This window comes from Dendrobates tinctorius, unplaced genomic scaffold, assembly GCF_039654945.1.
Source record: "Dendrobates tinctorius isolate UK_male_01 unplaced genomic scaffold, ASM3965494v1 ptg000272l, whole genome shotgun sequence".
Taxonomy (NCBI): Eukaryota; Metazoa; Chordata; class Amphibia; order Anura; family Dendrobatidae; genus Dendrobates; species Dendrobates tinctorius.
The window spans coordinates 13,325,996-13,347,821 of NW_027361939.1; the positions used below are offsets into that span (position 1 = coordinate 13,325,996).

The 21,826-nt window shown below is 42.9% G+C and overlaps 1 protein-coding gene across 2 annotated transcripts in view; it reads left to right on the plus strand.

The window, feature by feature from the left end:
• LOC141070533 (WW domain-binding protein 1-like) overlaps positions 1 to 21,191 on the plus strand; it is a 38,204-nt gene extending 17,013 nt beyond the window's left edge. For both annotated transcript variants that reach the window (XM_073559542.1, XM_073559541.1), the window contains exons 2-4: positions 5,511 to 5,613; positions 6,487 to 6,648; positions 20,473 to 21,191. In XM_073559542.1, the coding sequence (XP_073415643.1) occupies positions 5,511 to 5,613; positions 6,487 to 6,648; positions 20,473 to 20,819 (612 nt within the window). In that variant the 3' untranslated portion in view covers positions 20,820 to 21,191. The remainder of the gene's footprint in view (positions 1 to 5,510; positions 5,614 to 6,486; positions 6,649 to 20,472) is intronic.
• Positions 21,192 to 21,826: the final 635 nt, after the last annotated feature.

Consider the following 21,826-nt stretch of genomic DNA (forward strand, 5'->3'; position numbering starts at 1 on the left):
GGGGTTCAAGGTGCTCACCACACATCTAGATAAGTTCCTTAGGGGGTCTAGTTTCCAAAATGGGGTCACTTGTGGGGGGGTTCCACAGTTTAGGTACATCAGGGGTTCTGCAAATGTAACATGATGCCCGCAGACCATTCCATCAAAGTCAGCATTTCATAATGTCACTACTTCCCTTCCGAGACCCGACGTGTACCCAAACAGTGGTCATCCCCCACATATGGGGTATCGGCGTACTCAGGACAACAAATTTTGGGGTCTAATTTATCCTGGTACCCTTGTGAAAATAAAAAATTGCGCACTAAAAAATAATTTTTTGAGGGAAAATTTTTCTTTATTTTCACGGCTCTGCGTCATAAACTTTTGTGTAGCACTTGAGGGTTCAAGGTGCTCACTACACATCTAGATAAGTTCCTTAGGGGGTCTAGTTTCCAAAATGGGGTCTTTTGTGGGGGAGCTCCAATGTTTAGGCACACAGGGGCTCTCCAAACACAACATGGTGTCCGCTAACGATTGGAAGTAATTTGCATTTCAAAAACTCAAATGGCGCTCCTTTCCTTCTGAGCCCTGCCGTGTGCCCAAACAGTGGTTCCCCCCCACATATGGGGTACCAGCGTACTCAGGACAAACTGGACAACAAGATTTGTGGTCCAATTTCTCCTGTTAGCCTTGTGAAAATTAAAAATAGTGTGCTAAAAATCATTTGAGGAAAAAAAAATTTATTTTCACTGCTCTGTGTTATAAACTTTTGTGAAGCACTTGGGGGTTCAAAGTGCTCCCTACACGTCTAGATAAGTTCCTTAGGGGGTCTAGTTTCCAAAATGGGGTCACTTGTGGGGGAGCTCCAATGTTTAGGTGCACAGGGGCTCTCCAAATGCGACATGGTGTCCGATAACGATTGGAGCTAATTTTCCATTCAAAAAGTCAAATGGTGCTCCTTGCCTTCCGGGCCATGCCGTGCACCCAAACAGTGGTTTATGACCACATATGAGGTATCTGTGCACTCAGGAGAAATTGCTCAACAAATTTTAGGATCCATTTTATCCTGTTGCCCATGTGAAAATGAAAAAACTGAGGCTAAAAGAAAATTTTTGTGAAAAAAAAAGTGTTTTTTTTTGTTTTTTTTTTTTACAGATCAATTTGTGAAGTACCTGGGGGTTCAAAGTGATCACTATGCATCTAGATAAGTTCCTTGGGGGGTCTAGTTTCCAAAATGGGGTCACTTGTGGAGGAGCTCCAATGTTTATGCACACAGGGGCTCTCCAAACACGACATGGCAACCGCTAAATATTCCAGCATATTTTCCATTCAAAAAGTCAAATGGCGCTCCTTCCCTTCTGAGCCCTGCCGTGCGCCCAAACAGTGGTTTATGACCACATATGAGGTATCGTTGTACTCAGGAGAAATTGCCCAACAAATTTTAGGATCCATTTTATCCTGTTTCCCATGTGAAAATGAAAAAATTGATGCTAAAATAAAATTTTTGTTGGAAAAATTAAAATGTCCATTTTTTCTTTCCACATTGCTTTAGTTCCTGTGAAACACCTGAAGGGCTAATAATCTTCTTGAATGTAGTTTTGAGTAGCTTGAGGGGTGCAGTTTTTAGAATGGTGTAACTTTTGGGTATTTTCTGCCATATAGACCCCTCAAAGTGACTTCAAATGTGAGGTGGTCCCTAAAAAAAAATGGTTTTGTAAATTTTATTGTAAAAATGAGAAATCGCTGGTCAACTTTTAACCCTTATAACTTCCTAACAAAAAAATATTTTGTTTCCAAAATTGTGCTGATGTAAAGTAGACATATGGGAAATGTTATTTATTAACTATTGTGTCACATAACTCTCTGGTTGAACAGAATAAAAATTCAAAATTTGAAAATTGCAAAATTTTCTAAATTTTCACCAAATTTCTGATTTTTTGACAAATAAACGCAAAAATTATCAACCTAAATTTACCACTAACATGAAGCCCAATATGTCACGAAAAAACAATCTCAGAATCGCTAGGATCCGTTGAAGCGTTCCTGAGTTATTACCTCATAAAGGGACACTGAAAGAATTGCAAAAAATGGCCTGGTCATTAAGGTCAAAATAGGCTTGGTCATGAAGGGGTTAATTTTGCGGAATCGCGGCGATCCCGCACCCATAGGAATGCATTGTTCTGCTTTCCGCATGTGGCTGTGCACACCATGCGAAAAGTAAGCAGAACATTTGCGGATGGTACCCATGGTCCGGAGGAGAGGAGACTGTCCTCCGGGCTTTGGGTACCATATCCCTGTAAAAAATAGAATTATAAAATAAAAAATATTGTTATTCTCACCTTCCGATGTCCCGCGCAGCTTTCCCGCCTCTCTCCACGCTCCCGGTCCCAGTAATCCTTTGCGAGCGATGATGTCCGTTCTCACGGGATCGCGAAGTCTCGCAGTCATTCGCGCGACGTCATCGCGAATGACTGAGACGTCGCAATCCCGCGAGAACGGTCGTCATCGCGGTAACTCGCGCAAAGGACTACTGGGAGCGTGGAGAGAGGCGGGAAGGCTGCGCGGGATGTCGGAAGGTGAGAATAATTTTTTTATTTTTTTACATCCTATCTTTTACTATTGTTGCCGCATAGGCGGCCTCAATAGTAAAGAGTTGGTCACACTCGTCAAACACTGTTTGACGAGTGTGACCAACCTGTCAATCAGTTCTCCAAGTGATCTGTAGCTAATTACGCTTGCAAAATGCTAGTTTTTCCGCGGGAATTTAAAATGCGATTTTTCCCGTGGAATGGAATTCCGGAATTCTCGCGGTAATTACTGCGAGCGTTCCGCTACGTGTGAACCCAGCCTAGCTTTTACTCATCTACGTTTAAATCGGGCTCATGCAAGCCGATAAAAAAAAAAAAAAAAAAAAAAACTAGTAAAGGCTACACAAACAGCTGGTAGCTGTTATTAATAACCTGGAAAGATCCATGGGGATAGTGGCCCCTTCCCAGAATAGTATCAGCCCTCAGCTGTCTGCTTGTCCTCAGCTAGTTAGTAGAAATAAAGGGCACCCTGCACCATTTTTTGTTAAATGTTTAAGGTTTAAAAAGGCTTTTAGTGACACATGAAGGGCACTAAAGGCTATTAATTTATTATATGTAGGGTGCTTGTGACCATAAATATCTACAGGACATCTAGCCTTTTTATTCTTATTTATATAGCGCCATTGATTCCATGGTGCTGTACATGAGAAGGGGTTGCATACAAATTACTGATCACTAACAATGACAGAATGGTACAGAGGGAAAAGGACCCAGCCCTTGGGTGCTTAACGTCTACAGGAGAAGGAGACAGTAGGTTGGGGGTTGCAGTATCTGTGGTGGCAGCATGGTCAAGTGATTTTATTTACGCAGATGAATGCGAGCCCTAACCCGTATTTCAGCCAATAATCGACAAGTGCAAGATAGAGTACAGAAGTCAAATGATGCAACATTTTTAATAAAACCTAACTGCAAAAAATATTTTAGCCGCTTGGTATGCAGAAAATCGCAGATATGTCCAATCTTGATCCGAGGGTGAGATCTAAATTAACAATGTAAGTCTATAAGTTTGTGAAAAAATTAGACCACGCTTGGATGACACCTGAGTGCTGTCTGATTTTTCACTGACTTGCAGAAAGGGGGAGGAGAAGCTTTTTTTTTTTTTTTTTTTTTTTTTTTTTTTTTTTTTTTTTTTTTTTTTTTTTTTTGTCCCTCCTCGTACAGGAGAAACTGATTACACTCAGACCATAGGGTAAGCAAAATAATCGGTTCATTTATCTCATTCGTGATAAAAACAGATGTCTGAATAAGACCTAACTCTAAGGCTGTGTTTACACGTAGCGTTTTTTTTTTGCATTTTTGCGGCGTTTTTAAACACGCGATTTTGCCGCGAAAACGCAAAAAAAAACATCCCATGCAATCTTATGGGATTCTGCAATGCTGTGCTAATGCTGCGGATTTTTCTGCGGCGGAATCGCATCGCGGAAAAATACGCAGCATGCTCCTTAATTTTTCAGAATCACTGCGATTCCGTCCACATAAGAATGCATTGTTCTGCTTGCTTTCCGCATGTGGCTATGCCCACCATGCAAAAAGTAAGCAGAACATTTGCAGATGGTACCCAGGGGGTGGAGGAGAAGATTCTCCTCCAGGCACTGGGTACTATATCCCTGTAAAAAAATTTTATCAAAATAAAAAAAAATTGTCATATTCTCACCTTCCGATGTCCCTCGCAGCGTCACCAGGCTTCAGCGATGCTGCCGGCAGGTCCCGTTCCCAGTGATGCAATGACCTTTGACGTCACGATACCGTAGCGGTCTCGCGAGACCGACGTCATCAAAGGTCATTGGCGCAATGCATCACTGGGAACAGGACCTGCCGGGAGCATCACGATGATCGGGAACGCTGTGCGGGTCGCCGGAAGATAATAAAAAAATCGTGTTTTTCTTAACATTAGGTGAGAATAATTTTTTATTTTTTTTACATCCTATCTTTTACTACTGATGCCGCATAGGCAGTCTCAATAGTAAAAAGTTGGTCACACTTGTCAAACACTGTTTGACAAGTGTGACCAACCTGTCAATCAGTTTGCCAAGCGATGCTACAGATCGCTTGGAAAACGCTAGCATTCTACAAGCTAATTACGCTTGCAAATCACTAGTTTTTCCGCGAGAAATAGGTGGAAATTAAAATGCAATTTGCTCGCATATTTCCCGTGGAATGGAATTCCCACGGAAATCTCTGCAGGAATTCCGCAACGTGTGCACATAGCCTAAGTTTGGCAAGGATCACAGGTCACATCCCCACTCATTGCACACAGCGGAGAGCTGCTGGCTAAGCTGCTCAAAGTACAGACTTGAAATCTTTGCTCTGTGCTTTGAATGATTTTAGCAGGAAGTAAGGAGCTGGAGGTCCCATCACCACATGTCATGTGACAGCACAGGAACAGCAGACTTTTAACAGCAAGTAAATGATAGTTTCTTAATTTCTGATAAATAATTGTAAAGACTGTATGCTTCGAAGACACCATTATAGAAGCCCTATTAACAGGTTAAAAGTGACCAGCTTTAGATCTCGTCTTATCCCCACTGTTCACTGTGTTTGTCGTTTTGTTATATTTTCAGAATCCGCCATACGGTTCCATCCAGAGCTTTGGCCCTTTTTATTTAGCGTTAATTTGTGGTCTTTACAAAGGGGGAATGGCTCACGTTATTCTCTAGGGGCGTCTTCAGACTTTTTCATTATTACCCTGTGAGCTCCATCCCCTTGGTAAAGACCACAGAAATAAGTGCTAAATAAAGAGGCCTATATCTCTGGAACCGTATGGATAATTTAAAAAAAAAAAAAAAAAAAGGCACCCGGAGAAGCAGCGAGAAACAAAACCAAAAACTGCTCATTTTTTTTACCTGATGACAGGTTCTCTTTAAGTAAAAAAAAAACTGAAGCTGCCATTATTCTTTGTCATTCTTCCTGAATTTACATCTTCTACATATGGTTTTGTTGCAGGGCCGGGAATTTTGCTTTGGTGAAGATAGAAAGCCTTATAGATGTGAGATTGGATACTGCTGTGGGGACACTGAATGCTGTACATATTACTATGAGCTGTGGTGTAAGTATACAACACATTCATTTATTCTACTATTTGCTTTTATAGGGAACATACCAGTCAATTCCTTCTGTTTAAACATCAGGCGGGAATATGAGGCAGGGCGGGTGGCGAGAAGGGAGAGAATGTGACCGCAGGGCGGGAGGCGAGAAGGGAGAGAATGTGACCGCAGGGCGGGAGGCGAGAAGGGAGAGAATGTGACCGCAGGGCGGGAGGCGAGAAGGGAGAGAATGTGACCGCAGGGCGGGCGGCGAGAAGGGAGAGAATGTGACCGCAGGGCGGGTGGCGAGAAGGGAGAGAATGTGACCGCAGGGCGGGTGGCGAGAAGGGAGAGAATGTGACCGCAGGGCGGGCGGCGAGAAGGGAGAGAATGTGACCGCAGGGCGGGTGGCGAGAAGGGAGAGAATGTGACCACAGGGCGGGCGGCGAGAAGGGAGAGAATGTGACCGCAGGGCGGGCGGCGAGAAGGGAGAGAATGTGACCGCAGGGCGGGCGGCGAGAAGGGAGAGAATGTGACCGCAGGGCGGGCGGCGAGAAGGGAGAGAATGTGAGGCCAGATGGCACTTATGGGGGAGAGTCTGAGGCTGACAGACCCAGCATATGATAAAAGGGCAAAGATATAAAGCAAGTTTTCTAGTATTTACGAACTGATACTTCCATATGTACATGACTTAAGCCAATGTTGCACAATAAGCACATAGCGATAAACCTGTTGTCGATGTTATTATTAAACAATGAATTTGCATACACTCATCGGTAATGACCTGTGCTGTGTTTTGTGGAAAGACTTGGCCAGGTAATTGTGTAGATGTTTTTAATGAATATCTTACCGTTGATGCTCCAAACGTGTAATTATGCCTTTTTTTTTCTACTCAGGGTTCTGGTTGGCCTGGACTCTCATTATCTTGGCCGGCTGCTGCTGTGCTTATCGTCACCGCAGAGTTAAACTGAGACATCAACAGGAGCTGAGACAACGGGAGATCAGCCTCATGGCCTACCAGGGGGTCACTCCATCAGCATCTGCTGCCACCGCCATAGGTATCCATCTTACATACTGCAATGTAATGGTGGCTCTGATGAATTTGCAGTTTATACAGTGAGGTCCATATATATTTGGGCAGAGAAAACATTTTTCTAATTTTGGTGCTAGACATTACCACAATGAATTTTAAACAAAACAATTCAGATGCAGTTGAAGTTCAGACTTTCAGCTTTCATTTGAGGGTATCCACATTAAAATTGGATGAAGGGTTTAGGAGCTCCAGCTCTTTAACATGTGCCACCCTGTTCTTAAAGGGACCAAAAGTAATTGGACAATTGACTCCAAGGCTATTTCATGGACAGGTGTGGACAATCCCTTCGTTATGTCATTCTCAATTAAGCAGATAAAAGGCCTGGAGTTGATTTGAGGTGTGGTGCTTGCATTTGGAAGATTTTGCTGTGAAGAAAACACGCGGTCAAAGGAGCTCTCCATGCAGGTGAAACAAGCCATCCTTAAGCTGCAAAAACAGAAAAAACCCATCCAAGAAATTGCTACAATATTAGGAGTGGCAAAATCTACAGTTTGGTGCATCCTGAGAAAGAAAGAAAGCACTGGTGAACTCATCAATGCAAAAAGACCTGGGCGCCCACAGAAGACAACAGTGGTGGATGATCGCAGAATAGTCTCCATGGTGAAGAGTAACCCCTTCACAAGTCAACCAAGTGAACAACACTCTCCAGGAGGTAGGCGTATCAATATCCAAATCTACCATAAAGAGAAGACTGCATGAAAGTAAATACAGAGGGTTCACTGCATGGTGCAAGCCACTCATAAGCATCAAGAATAAAAAGGCTAGACTGGACTCTGCTAAAAAACATTTAAAAAAGCCAGAACAGTTCTGGAAGAACATTCTTTGGACGGATGAAACCAAGGTCAACCTCTAGCAGAATGATGGAATGAAGGCGTGGTACAGCTCCAAAGCATACTACATCATCTGTAAAACACGGCGGAGGCAGTGTGATGGCTTGGACATGCATGGCTGCCAGTGGCATTGGGTCACTAGTGTTTATTGATGATGTGACACAGGACAGAAGCAGCCGAATGAATTTTGAGGTATTCAGGGCCATACTGTGTGCTCAGATCCAGCCAAATGCAGCCAAACTGGTCGTCGTTTCATATTACAGATGGACAGTGACCCAAAACATAAAGCCAAAGCAACCCAGGAGTTTATATTAAAGCAAAGAAGTGGAATATTCTTAAATAGCCAAGTCAGTCACCTGATCTCAACCCAATTGAGCATGCATTTCACTTGTTAAAGACTAAACTTCAGACAGAAAGGCCCACAAACAAACAGCAACTGAAAACCACTGCAGTGAAGGCCTGGCACAGCATCAAAAAGGAGAAAACACAGCTTCTGGTGTTGTCCATGTTTTCAAGACTTCAGGCAGTCATTGCCAACAAAGGGTTTTCAACCAAGTACTAGAAATGAACATTTTATTTACAATTATTTAATCTGTCCAATTCCTTTTGGTCCCTTTAAAAACAGGGTGGCACATGTTAAGGAGCTGAAACTCCTAAACCCTTCATCCAATTTTAATGTGGATACCCTCAAATGAAAGTCTGAACTTCAACTGCATCTGAATTGTTTTGTTAAAAATTCATTGTGGTAATGTCTAGAACCAAAATTAGAAAAATGTCTGTCCAAATATATATATATATATATATATATATATATATATATATATATATATATATATATATATATATATATAGACCTAACTGTATAATAACTTACCGTATATACTCGAGTATAAGCCGAGATTTTCAGCCCATTTTTTTGGGCTGAAAGTCTCCCTCTCGGCTTATATGTGAGTCATATAGCCAGGGGGTAGGTGGGGGAGCGGGGGTGTCAGATCATACTGACCCCCCCCTCCCCCCGACGCATCTCTGCAGCCCCCCTGCTTGTCCCACGGTCTCCCTTCCTACAGCCGTCACATGGTACTGCTCATTAAAGTCATGAATATGCACATATTTATGACTTTAATGAGCGGTACCACGTGACCACTGAAGGAAGAAAGGGAGACCGTGGGTAAAACGGGGCCGCAGAGATGCGCCAGGGGAAGGTAAGTATATGCTATATTCACATGTCTGGGTTCCAACGATGCTCGCCGGGTCCCTCTGTCAGTGACGTTCAGGCAGCAGAGGGCACGATGACAAAGTCTGCGCGCCCTCTGCCTGTACAGTCATTGACAGAGGGAACCGGCGGGCAGACGGCGGCGAGCAGCATTGGAATCGGGACAGGTGAATATCTCAGGTGCTGGGTCCTGAGCCTGTGGCGACACCTGTCCCCCATAGCGCGCCGGTGTCTCTGCCTGCTCAGCACAACAGCACCTGGCCCCCAGGGACAAGAGGTGAGCATGTGGTGTTTTTTTTTTTTTTTTTAAATACCTGCCGTAGCGGCAGCAGCAATATATGGGGGCATAATCTATGGAGAATCTTATGGGGGGCATATTCAATGGAGCATCTTATGGGGGCAGCTTATGGCGGCATATTCAATGGAGCATCTTATGGGGGCAGCATATGGGGGCATATTCCATGGAGCATCTTATGGGGGCAGCATATGGGGGCATATTCCATGGAGCATCTTATGGAGGGCAGCATATGGGGGCATATTCAATGGAGCATCTTATGGCGGGCAGCATATGGGGGCATATTCAATGGAGCATCTTATGGGGGCAGCATATGGGGGCATATTCAATGGAGCATCTTATGGGGGCAGCATATGGGGGCATATTCAATGGAGCATCTTATGGGGGGGGGGCAGCATATGGGGGCATATTCCATGTAGCATCTTATGGCGGGCAGCAAATGGGGGCATATTCAATGGTGCATCTTATACGGGGGCAGAATATGGGGGCATATTCAATGGAGTATCTTATGGGGGGCAGCATATGGGGGCATATTCAATGGAGCATCTTATGGGGGCATATTCAGTGGAGCATCTTATGGGGGCAATTCAATGGAGCATCTTGTGGGGGCATATTCCTTGTAGCATCTTATATGGAGTCATATTCAATAAAGCATCTTATGGGGGCATATTCTATGGGGCAGCATATGGGGCATAATCTATGGAACATTTTATGGGGCTATAACCTTTATGGAGCAGCATATGGGGCATATTATTCTATGGAGCATCTTATGGGCCATTATTAACCTTTGTGCAGCATTATATGGGGTGTATTTTGGAGCATCTTATGGGGCCATCATGAACTGTATGGAGCATTATATGGGGATCCTTATTCAATATGACTATTCAGAAACATTTAACCTACTGATGTCTCAAGTAATTTTACTTTTATTTGTTTCTATTTTTATTTGTGAAATTTACCAGTAGCTGCGGCATTTCCCACCCTAGGCTTATATGCGAGTCAATAAGTTTTCCCAGTTTTTTGTTGCAAAATTAAGGGGTCGGCTTATACATGGGTCAGCTTATACACGAGTGTATACAGTACATAAAATAGTGAATTTAAGGAACCCTGACAGCAGATGTATTCTGCCTGATCCATGGACAGCATGTATCATACACTGGCTGCATGATTTCAGATATCTTTGACTCTGGAATACTGTGGCATTGTAGAGTAAAACATACTTTAAAAGCCTCCAGGGACACTAATCGGACATGTGGGTCTCCAGTGGCTTCTCCTCACCCACTCCCCTTTAAGTGAAAGGTTGCTCCCTATACACACAAGCAGGGGAAAAGCCGCTAGAGAGACTTGCTTGCCTTGCTAGCCAACATTTAAAATATTTTTCTCTGAAATGCCACAGTTTTTAAGAAGCCTTGCAGGATTTAACAATTCACCTCCCTGACCAGGCTAAATTTTTAAATTCTGACCAGTGTCAGTTTATGTGGTAATAACTCTGGAACGCCTCAACATTCTGAGCTGAGACTGGTTTTTCATGATAAATTGTACTTCATATTAGTGGTAAATTTAGATCGTGTTTTTTTTTTTTTTTTTTTTTGTTTTTGTTTTGTTTTTTTTTGCATTTATGAAAAAAATCGTAGTTTTGGCAAAAATTTAGATAATTTCTCAATTTTCAAACTTTGCATTTTTATGCTCTTAAACCAGAGAGTTATATCACACAAATTAGAATCATAGAATCGTAGAGTTGCACACAGCCCCCCGAGGAAGCCCTATAGCGAAACGCGTCGGGGCAGAGGCAGGACCATCCGACCGCCCACATCGGTAAGGCAATGATTGTGGTGTCATGTTAGGCCTGTTTCACACTTCCGTTTTTGTGTCCGCCAAACGGATCCGTTTCCGTTTTTTTGACGGAAACTGATGCAAACGGATCCGTTTTTAAAAAACGGATCCGTTTTTTTGACGGATCCGCGGTAACCACTAATGGAAGTCTATGGGACAAAAAAACGGATCCTGCAAAAAAATGGCGGATCCGTTTTTTTACGGAAACCAACGGATTTTGACGGATTTGAAAAAACGGAAGTGTGAAACAGGCCTTAGTGGTATTGTCCACAGTTTTGAATGAGGAAATTTAGAACAAATAGGAGGCTATGAAGCCTAACAGATGTACGAGCAATTGCCTTTTTCATGTTCCCCCATCCATTCAGGTGTGTTAATGATAGGACATTTTTTTATTTTACTACTGATCTGTTGGAATTTGGGGAGCATTGTTCTTGCATGTACTTACGTTAATCACCTTCTGATGGAGATCCTTCTAATGTGACTTTAACCGCCATGTGTTGGGTGGTCTGTGCCTTGGATCTACCACCTTACATATACTCATATTTGTATGTCTGCCTTTTATAGCACACATGTATTTATTAAAATCGAAGACTTTTTGCACGGTAAAATCTTTTTCTTTATGCGTAATATTGTATCTCAAGTGGTTGGGCTTGTTTGAACTATTTCTTGTAGGTTCTAATAATTTTTGAGTTGCCCATTTTCTATATATTTAGTCATACATGATAACTTCAGTTAAAACCTTTCCTCATAAGACAGGGTTTGCAGACCGGTCACCACTCTGGTCGCTCTTTTCTGAACTTGCTCGAGTTTGTTGATGTGTTTTTTTTTTAAAATGTGGCGCCCAAAACTGGACACAGTACTCCAGATGAGGTCTGACCAAAGAAGAGTAGAGGGCAATAATGACTTCACGTGATCTAGACTGTATGCTTCTGTTAATACATCCTAGAATTGCATTTTCCTTTTTTGCTGCTGCAACACACTGTTGACTCACATTCAGTCTGTGATCTATTAGTATACCCAAGTCTTTTTCACATGTGCTGTTGCTTAGCCCTATTCCTCCCATTCTGTATATGCTTTTTTCATTTTTATTGCCCAGATGTAGTACTTTGCATTTTTCCCTGTTAAAAACCATTCTGTTAGTTGCTGCCCACTGCTCCAGTTTATATCTTTTTGAATCCCCTCTCTCTCTCTCTTCTCTAGTATTAGCTATCCCTCCTAGCTTTGTGTCATCAGCAAATTTAAACCGTTTACCCTCAATTCCTTCATCTAAATCGTTGATAAATATGTTGAACAATACAGGGCCCAGGACAGAGCCCTGTGGTACCCCACTTGAGACATTCTTCCAACTGGATGTGCAGCCATTTACGACCACTCTTTGGGTCCGATCACTAAGCCAGTTATGAATCCACCTAACAGTTGCCTTGTCCATTCCATATCTAGTCATTTTTTCAATAAGGATTGTGTGAGATACTTTGTCAAATGCTTTGCTGAAGTCAAGATATATCTACAGCATTTCCCTGATCCACCCAATCAGTGATTCCGTCATAGAAGGAAATTAAGTTAGTCTGACATGACTTATTAGTTACAAACCCATGCTGTCTCTGTTTAATCACTTCATTCTTATCCAGGTATTGACATACATGTTTAATAATTTGTTCAAAGATCTTTCCTGGTATAGAAGTCAGACTCACCGGCCTATAGTTGCCTGGGTCCACCTTCTTAGTTCAGTATATACTCGTGTATAAGCCCCCCCAATTTTGCCACAAAAAACTGGGAAAACTAATTGACTCATGTATAAGCCGAGGGTGGTGCTGCACAAGGGTTAATGGTGGTCCAAAAAGATGCTCCATAGATAAATACCCCCATATATATTGCTGCACAAGGGTTAATGGTGTCCCAAGTTAGAAGCTCCATAGATAAAATACCCCCCCATATGCTGCTGCTATATAAAAATAAATAAAAAAAAAATACTCGCTTTTCTGTCGCTGGGGGCCAGGTGCCAGTGTAGCCGCTGGCTCAGGCCTTCGGCACTGGCTATTTTTACCGTTCCCCTCTCCATCGCTGTCTCCCGGGTTCTGTGCAGTGATGTTAGCAGAGGGCGCGCACTGACTACGTCATTGCGCCCTTCGCTGAATGTCCCAGCCATAGGACCCGGGAGACAGCGATGGAACGGGGACCGGTAAATATTGCTCTGCTCCCCGTCCTCCCCCTGTTATACTCGCCCCCCTCCTGGCGCACGGTCTCTTCAGCCCCTGATTCCTGCATGATCTGTGTCCCAGCTGTTCCTGCATTCAGCGGTCACGTGGTACTGCTCATTAAATATGCGCATATTCATGAGTTTAATGAGCGGTACCACGTGACCGCTGAATGCAGGAACAGCTGTGACTCTAAGATCAAGGGGGAGGCAGGGGCTGAAGAGACCGTGCCAGGAGTGGGCGAGTATGGTCTCTGACACCCCCCACTCCCCCGCCGACCCCCGTATGATTCGCGTATAAGCCGAGAGGGGGACTTTCAGCCCAAAATAACTCTGTTTATACACAAGTATATACGGTAATAAATAACATTTTCCACATGTCTACTTTACATTAGCATCATTTTTTAAACATTCTTTATTTTTGTTAGGAAGTTAGAAGGATGAAAAGTTGATGAGCAATTTCTCGTTTCTACAACAAGAATTTAGAAAAAACAATATTTTTAGGGACCACCTCACATTTTGAGGGGCCTAGATGGCAGAAGATACACAAGTGACACCAGTCTAAAAACTGCACCCCTCAAAGTGCTCAAATCCACATTCAAGAAGTTTATTAACACTTGAGGTGTTACACAAGAATGAAAGCAATTTGGAAGGAAAAAAATTAAAACTTTTTCCCACAAATGTTGCTTTAGTCCCAAATTTTGCATTTTCAGAAAGGTAACAGAAGAAAATGCACAACAAATTGTATGGTCCATTTCCTCCTGAGTACTGCGATACCCAATGTGTGGTGGAAAACCACTATTTGGAAGCACAGCAGGGCTCAGAAAACAAGGAGCCCCATTTGACTTTTAGAGTGCAAAATTGGCTGTAATGGAGAAATGGATGCCATATTGTGTTTGCAGAGCCCCTGATGTGCCCAAACAGTGAAAAACCTCCACAAGTGACCCTATTTTGGGAACTAGACCCCCACAAGGAATTTGTTTAGAGTTGTGGTGAGCACCTTGAGCCCACAAGTGCTTTACAGAACTTAACGTAGAGCAGGGGTGGGGAACCTCAGGCCCCAGGGCCATTTACGGCCCTCGATGGCCTTTTATCAGGCCCCTGAGCAGATTCTCAGGGACTGCATTCTTGGGCAGGGTGCTGTATTTTGATTGCCACAATCTCATTAATTTCTTCTTGCTCTGTTAGCACACACACGCAGTGTTCACTACTGAACATTGAAGGGCATGCAATGAAAGATTAAGTCATGAAACCAGTGCCAGAGTCAGGATGTACTTTGTGGGCGGAGTTTGTACGGCCCCCGAAGGATGGTATAAATATCTAAATGGCCCTAGGCAGAAAAGATTCCCCACCACTGACGTAGAGCCTTCAAAGTAAAAAAATCACATTTTTCCCACAAGTGTTGCTTTAGACGCAATTTTTGTATTTTCAAAAGTGTACAAGAAGAAAATTTGACCAATTTCTCCTGAGTGCACTGATATGTGGTGGAAAACTATTGTTTGGGCAGACAGCAGGGCTTGGAAGGGAAGGAGCACTGTTTGAATTCTGGAGCGCCATAAGTGACTCCAGTTTACAAACTACACCTCTTCGTGAATTTATCTGAGAGTGCAGTGATCATATTGACACCACAGGTATGTCATATAATTTTATACCACTGAGCAATAAAGAAAAAAATCACATTGTTACCACAAAAAAATTTTGGCTTCAAATTTTACATTTTCACACTGGAAAATGGCACCAAAATTTGTCACAATTTCCGCTAAACGTGGCAATACCCCACATGTAGCTGTACAGTACTGCTTAGCCACACGGTGAGACTCTGGAGGGACGGAGCACTATTTCACTCCTGGACAGCACATTTTCATAGACTGGTTTGTAGACTTCATATAAAGAGCCCCTAAGTGCTAGAAGAACAGAATCCCTCCCCTCAAGTGACCCCATTTTGAAAATTACACCCCATCTGAGAATTTGTCTTCTGGCTGTAGTGATGATTTTGACTCAATGGGTGTGTTCCTAAAGAAGCAACAATGGATGCTGTGGAGTGAAAATTACAAATCTGCCATTGTAGTGCCCAGTACATTATGTCCAGCTTGTGCTTCTGGAGTCATGTACCCCATAAAGTAAGCGGGCTCTCATCACTATAGAAATGCCAAACATGAATGCTAACTGCACACTGTGGGTCTCAGAAGGGAGGGGGAAATTAGAATTTTGAAGAGCAGAATTCAGATTTCTTTTGGGACTGAAGTGCCATTTTGCTTTTCCAGAGCATTTGTACTGCTAGTCAAATGGAAGCCCCTATATTTCCATTGACAGATGACAGACCTGAGTGGGAACTTGTATTTTTGTGGACTGAGTTGAAGCTTTTATCAGGAACCTTTTACATAACGTTTTGGATCAGTTATCTGGTGCTCTACGCCAAGCACATACTTCCAAATCTCTGAGTGACGTGATTCAGATGAAACTCTCGAGAGATCCATTCACTATGAGGCAGCAGTTACTCTGGACTCCGTCTGGCCTCTGTTCAGCGGGCTTCTTCTTTCCAGAAGTGCACAAAACTGTGGCTGACAGCACATTTAAGCAATCCTAAAAAGACGGACACTGCCGAATCACAGGTCCTATGGCGTGCTCAGTGCCTCCATATGCCTCATTATAAGGAATCTTCTGCCAGAGGTTTCATTTGAATCATGTATTTTAGAGATTTACAGGGAAACCCCAGTGTAAGCGCTCAATACAGAGCGCAGGATAAATGTGCACCGAGCCTTACTGCGATCTTTGGGAGGCAGAATTAATAAATCAACAGCAGGTGAAGAATTGGTTTTATTTTTTTTTACGCCGTTACTCGTGCAGAATAAGTGATTAGGCGACTTTATTCTTCGTGTCGATGTGAATTACAGCAATACCAGATTTATATTGGGTTTTTATGTTTGGCTGCTGTCACACACTAAAAAATGCTTTTATTGCGAAAACTGGATTTTGCATCAAAATATTTTGAGAGCTATAATTTTTTCCATATCTTGGCCGACAGTCATGTGAGGGCTTATTTTTTGCAGGACAAGTTGACTTTTTTATCGGTACCATTTCCGGGCCCATTACGTCCTTTGATTTTAGGGGGGTGAGTTGTCGTTCCGCTTGTGGTAATATTGATAAGGCAGTTTTATTCTACGGGTCAGCATGATTACATTTATATATATTTTTTTTTTTTTTTAACGTTTTGGTGCTTTTACACAAACGTTTATGGAAAAAATAATTTTTGCATTGCTTTATTCTGAGAGCTTTAACTTTTTTCCGCTGATGCAGCTCTGTGGTGGTTTGTTTTTTGTGGTTTAAGATGATGTTTTCAGCGGTACCACGTTTATTTATATCCGTCTTTTTCATCGTGTTTTATTCCACTTTTTGTTCTGTGATATGATGATAAAGCATTGTTTTTTGCCTCTTTTTTTTATGGTGTTCACTAAAGGGGTTAACTAGAGGAACCGTTTTATAGGTAGGAACGTTGCAGATGCGGCGATACCAAATGTGTATTGTTTATATTTTTTTTTCATGCAAGTATTTACTTATAAATACAATATCTTTTAGATTTTTTTACAATTATTTAAACAACTTTTTTACTTTAATTTTTAAAAATGTATCTACGTTATTAATCATTATAAAACCATAGAACATCAAAAGAAAAAAACAAGCAACTTTAATGCTGATCAAAACTCCAACCATAATCAACGTGTTAGAGAAATACCAGGACAGGGGGATGGATAGCCTATATATCCCTAATAGGCCCTCTACTGCCCCCTACCTAACAGCGGAGGTTGACACCCTCTTGTGACGCAAATGGCGCCCCCGCTCCACGGTGGCTGTCCATACTCACCCTGTTGAATACTGTTCTCAGGATGAATACCAACACGACCAATCAAAAAGACATATGAGCTACCTGGTCAATTGAGTAGAAACAGTCAAATATAATATACCATTCCAATGAACTTCAATTATCACAGACCACCACAGCTTATGTGAAGACGGGTACAAGCAGTAACCGAAAAAAAAATATTTTTTACTTTATGGGAGAAACAGGAGGGAAACTTTCTAACTGGATTCCCAATTTAAACAGTCCCTGCCTACCAGCGGAGCTTTTTCACCCTAATTTGTGCTGGTGCCCCCGCTCCGCGTCTGCTGTCCCTTAATGACCCTAATAACACCCTTTTTTAATTATAAAAATTATTCTCACAGGGAGAAAAGAAGGGGCCAATATAGTGTGTAGGGATTTAAAATGGACTGTCGACCAGTACCCTCCTGATTCTGTCAGGCAACTAAATGAGGGCTATCGTGTATGAAAGCTCTAAACCCTCACAGGGAAAAAAGCATATAGCATTAAATCTCTAGCAAATTTTAATGATATTGCACATAAAAACCGTGCATCTAATCCTATCCTGTGTGATACTGACTGCTGAGCCATGTATCTAATCCTATCCTGTGTGATACTGACTGCTGAGCCGTTTATCTAATCCTATCGTGTGATACTGTGTGCTGAGTATCTAATCCTATCCTGTGTGATACTGACTGCTGGGCTGTGTATCTAATCCTATCCTGTGTGATGCTGACTGCTGAGCCATGTATCTAATCCTATCCTGTGTGATAGTGTGCTGAGCTGCGTATCTAATCCTATCCTGTGATGCTGACTGCTGAGCCGTGTATATAATCTTATCCTGTGTGATACTGTGTGCTGAGCTGCGTATCTAATCCTATCCAGTGATGCTGACTGCTGAGCTGTGTATATAATCCTATCCTGTGTGATACTGTGTGCTGAGCTGTTTATATAATCCTATTCTGTGTGATACTGACTGAGCCGTGTATCTAATCCTATCCTGTGTGATACTGTGTGCTGAGCTGCATATCTAATCCTATCCTGTGATGCTGACTGCTGCGCCGTGTATCTAATCCTATCCTGTGTGATACTGACTGCTGGGCTGTGTATCTAATCCTATCCTGTGTGATGCTGACTGCTGAGCCGTGTATCTAATCCTATCCTGTGATACTGTGCTGAGCTGCGTATCTAATCCTTTCCTGTGTGATACTGTGTGCTGAGCTGTGTATCTAATCCTATCCTGTGATACTGACTACTGAGCTGTGTATCTAATCCTATCCTGTGTGATACTGACTACTGAGCTGTGTATCTAATCCTATCCTGTGTGATACTGACCCGTGTATCTAATCCTATCCTGTGTGATACTGTGTGCTGAGCCATGTATCTAATCCTATCCTGTGTGATACTGACTGCTGGGCTGTGTATCTAATCCTATCCTGTGTGATGCTGACTGCTGAGCCGTGTATCTAATCCTATCCTGTGTGATACTGACTGCTGAGCTGTGCATCTAATCCTCTCCTGTGTGATACTGGGCTCCCCCTGCAGTCTGTGTCAGAGGGTGGTCTGTGTTGGCACGGTAATTGTGTTATTTCCAGCTTTACAGAAGGACGATAACACCATAGAAATGATAAGAATAATAGGCCTCAGTTACCACAACTGTCTGCAAAGAAAACTGTTGCTCATAGCAATCACAGCTCATTTTTCATCTTTTAAACAGCTCTGGGACAGCATGGCGAGTTTTGAGTGGCGACTTTTGTGTTTGGACTTTTATGTGGTGAGGTTGGTGTATGTGTGGTGAAATGTGTGCTGAGGGTGGTATATGTGTTGAAGCACGTGGTAGTGTGACGCATTTTGTGTGTGTTCATATCCCCGTGTGTGGTGAGTATCCCATGTCAGGGCCCCACCTTAGCAACTGTACGGTATATACTCTTTGGCGCCATCGCTCTCATTCTTTCAGTCCCCCTTGTTCACATCTGGCAGCTGTCAATTTGCCGCCAACACTTTTCCTTTCACTTTTTCCCCATTATGTAGATAGGGGCAAAATTGTTTGGTGAATTGGAATGCGTGGGGTTAAAATTTCGCCTCACAACATAGCCCATGACGCTCTCGGGGTCCAGACGTGTGACTGTGCAAATTTTGTGGCTGTAGCTGTGACGGTGCGGATGCCAATCCCGGACATACACACCCATATTGAGCTTTATATATTAGATGTCTTTTTGATCGTGTTGGTATTCATTCTGAGAACTGTATTCAACAGGGTGAGTAGGGACAGCCACCGTGGAGCGGGGGTGCTATTTGCGTCACAAGAGGGTGTCAACCTCTGCTGTTTGGTAGGGTGCAGTAGAGGGCCTATTAGGGATATATAGGCTATCCATCCCCCTACCCTGGTATTTCTCCAACACGTTGATTATGGTTGGAGTTTTGATCAGCATTAAGTTGCTTGGGTTTTTTTTTTGATGTTCTATGGTTTTTATAATGATTAATAAAGTATATACATTTTTAAAAATTAGTTTTTTTTTTTGTTTAGGAGCCGTCAGATAGCTAATTTACTTTGGACTTGTTTTTTTTTTTTTTAACTTGTTCCCATATTGGACAATCATTTTTTGCAGGCTGATCGCTTGTATAGTATTGGAGATGCAGCAACATCCCCATGCTGTACAAATTGTCATCTCTGCACTGACAGGGAAACTTGCTGATCATGCACTGCGCATGATGAGCAACTTTCCTAGCTCTGGTGTCCTGGATGCTGTCATGATGACATCGAATCACCATGGCAACGATCAGAACCCCGTGTCACGCTGCGGGGTCTCCCATCCAAAGGCAGAAGGGCTGTCAGCCCTCTGCCAGCTCCCGGATTGCTGCGATCATGTTCATTCGCAACATTTCAGGGGTTAAAGTGCCTGGAGTGGTGTGCAGAATCAGCTGACACCTGGCGGCGCTTGACCACACACCACCCTTGGGCGTTTTCAAGGACGTAATAATCCGACACTAGTCAAATAGGCCCAGGGCACATGTACTGATTATTACGTCCGATGTCAGAAAGGGGTTAACTTTCATTACTCTGATCGCTGGTATAATGCATTGCAATCCTTTATACTGGTTAGTACTGCACTGACAGACCATGCTCAGGGCATGGATTAAGAGGCTTCTAACAGGCTTGCCATAACTGGCAGACCCGGAGGTTGTCATGACTACCTGCAATGATTGGGCCCTCGTGATGACGTCACAGGGGGCGCCGATTGGAAGGGATTGGAAGCCCCCTCCTAGGTTCCTAAATGTTGCGATCAATATCGATTTTTGGCATTTAGGAAGTTAAATGGCCTGGGGCAGAGACAGCCGGGTCTCTCCTATTGCTTACATCACTCTTGTGCGTGCACGCTCACCATGACGTAAGTTTACGTCATAGGTCGTGAATCCTTATCCTACCATGACATAGTGGACAACCTCTTTTAAGTAAAGCATGTGGTGTGACATGAAGGCTGTATATAAGAACAATCAGGGGCAACTATAAACTTTTTGCATTCTCAGCAGGAAATATCTTCAATCTTTTCTACCCTTTTACTTCCAGAGCCTTGGCCCAACTGCAAACTACCTACCTATGATGAAGTGACACAAGACCCCCCTTCACCTCCACCACCTTACTGCGAGATTTTGGATGAGTTTCCCACTGATCTTGTTCCTACAGTCACTTCCACAGGATTAAATGTTGCATGGTCTCAACAAGATCCTTTCCCTGAGACAACAGAGAGATCTGCTGAAGAGCATCAGCAACGTGACGATGGCGACCAGGAGAGCTCAAGTGCCTTAGAGAGAAGACGTCATATCACGGGGGACTCTGGGATTGTGTTGTGTGACGAGAAAGTGGCCTGTCTGACTGAGAGAGAAGAGACTGACTTATGTCCCCGAATAGAATAACTGATCTGTCTGTGCTTTATAGGCTGTAGCGGGCGTATGTGAAGATAGGGGCTGTGTATCACAGACATTTACACTCAAGGGCTGTTACAAAGGGGGAGCAGAGGCCTCGCCAACCCTGACAACCCTCTATTTCCTGGCACTATCCTTGCACTGATGGCATCTTCTTACAGAGCTTTTGCACTTTTTGTATGTTTGTCAGCGGATTTCACAAAAAATCCAAGTTTTTGTTTCCTTGTTATTATTTTTTGTATATTTGTTAGAAACGTTTTGTTATAGACATTAGGAAGCTTCGTAATCTTGTATTTACCTGAACTTGTTCTCACGTGACAGAAGGTGATACTGAAAAATAAACCAACTCAGTTCAGCAATCAAGTCTGCTTGTTCTTTAAAGAAACACGTACTAAACTCATAGAACAGTTGCTGATCTTTAGGATGTCTGGTATGGAGACCTTGATTATGACAGCATATTCATATATACTTCTATACGGGCAAAGTATGTCCTATGGGTTGAAAAATCTCAATGTGCAGAGCTTGTCAACTTGATCCACACCAAGAAGCGGTCATTGTATTGTAATATTTGTTTTTGTTTTTTTCCCTATCCAACATTAGATGCATTTGTTTTAGCTTAAATTATATATGTAAATATATAAATGTATGGGTTTTTTTTTTTTTTTTCTTTGTGAGCCACACTTAAATCTGGCAGATGCAGTATTTTTTCCTCCACAAAGCTGCAAATATAAAAGTGTTAATAGTGTATATTTTAGCAATTAGCAAAATGCTAAAGCCCCCGTTACACACTGCGATATCGCTAGCAATATCACTGTAAAGTCACCGATTTTGTGACGTTGCAGCGATATTGCTAGCGATATCGCTGCATTTGATACTTACCTCCGACCGGCTCCCCCGCTGGTTATCGCTGATCGTGCGAGAAGCTCCTGGATCATTCCTCGTCGGCCACTTCCTGCTGGGGCTTCCTGTGGCGCCGACGAGCGACGCGTGGAGCCGGG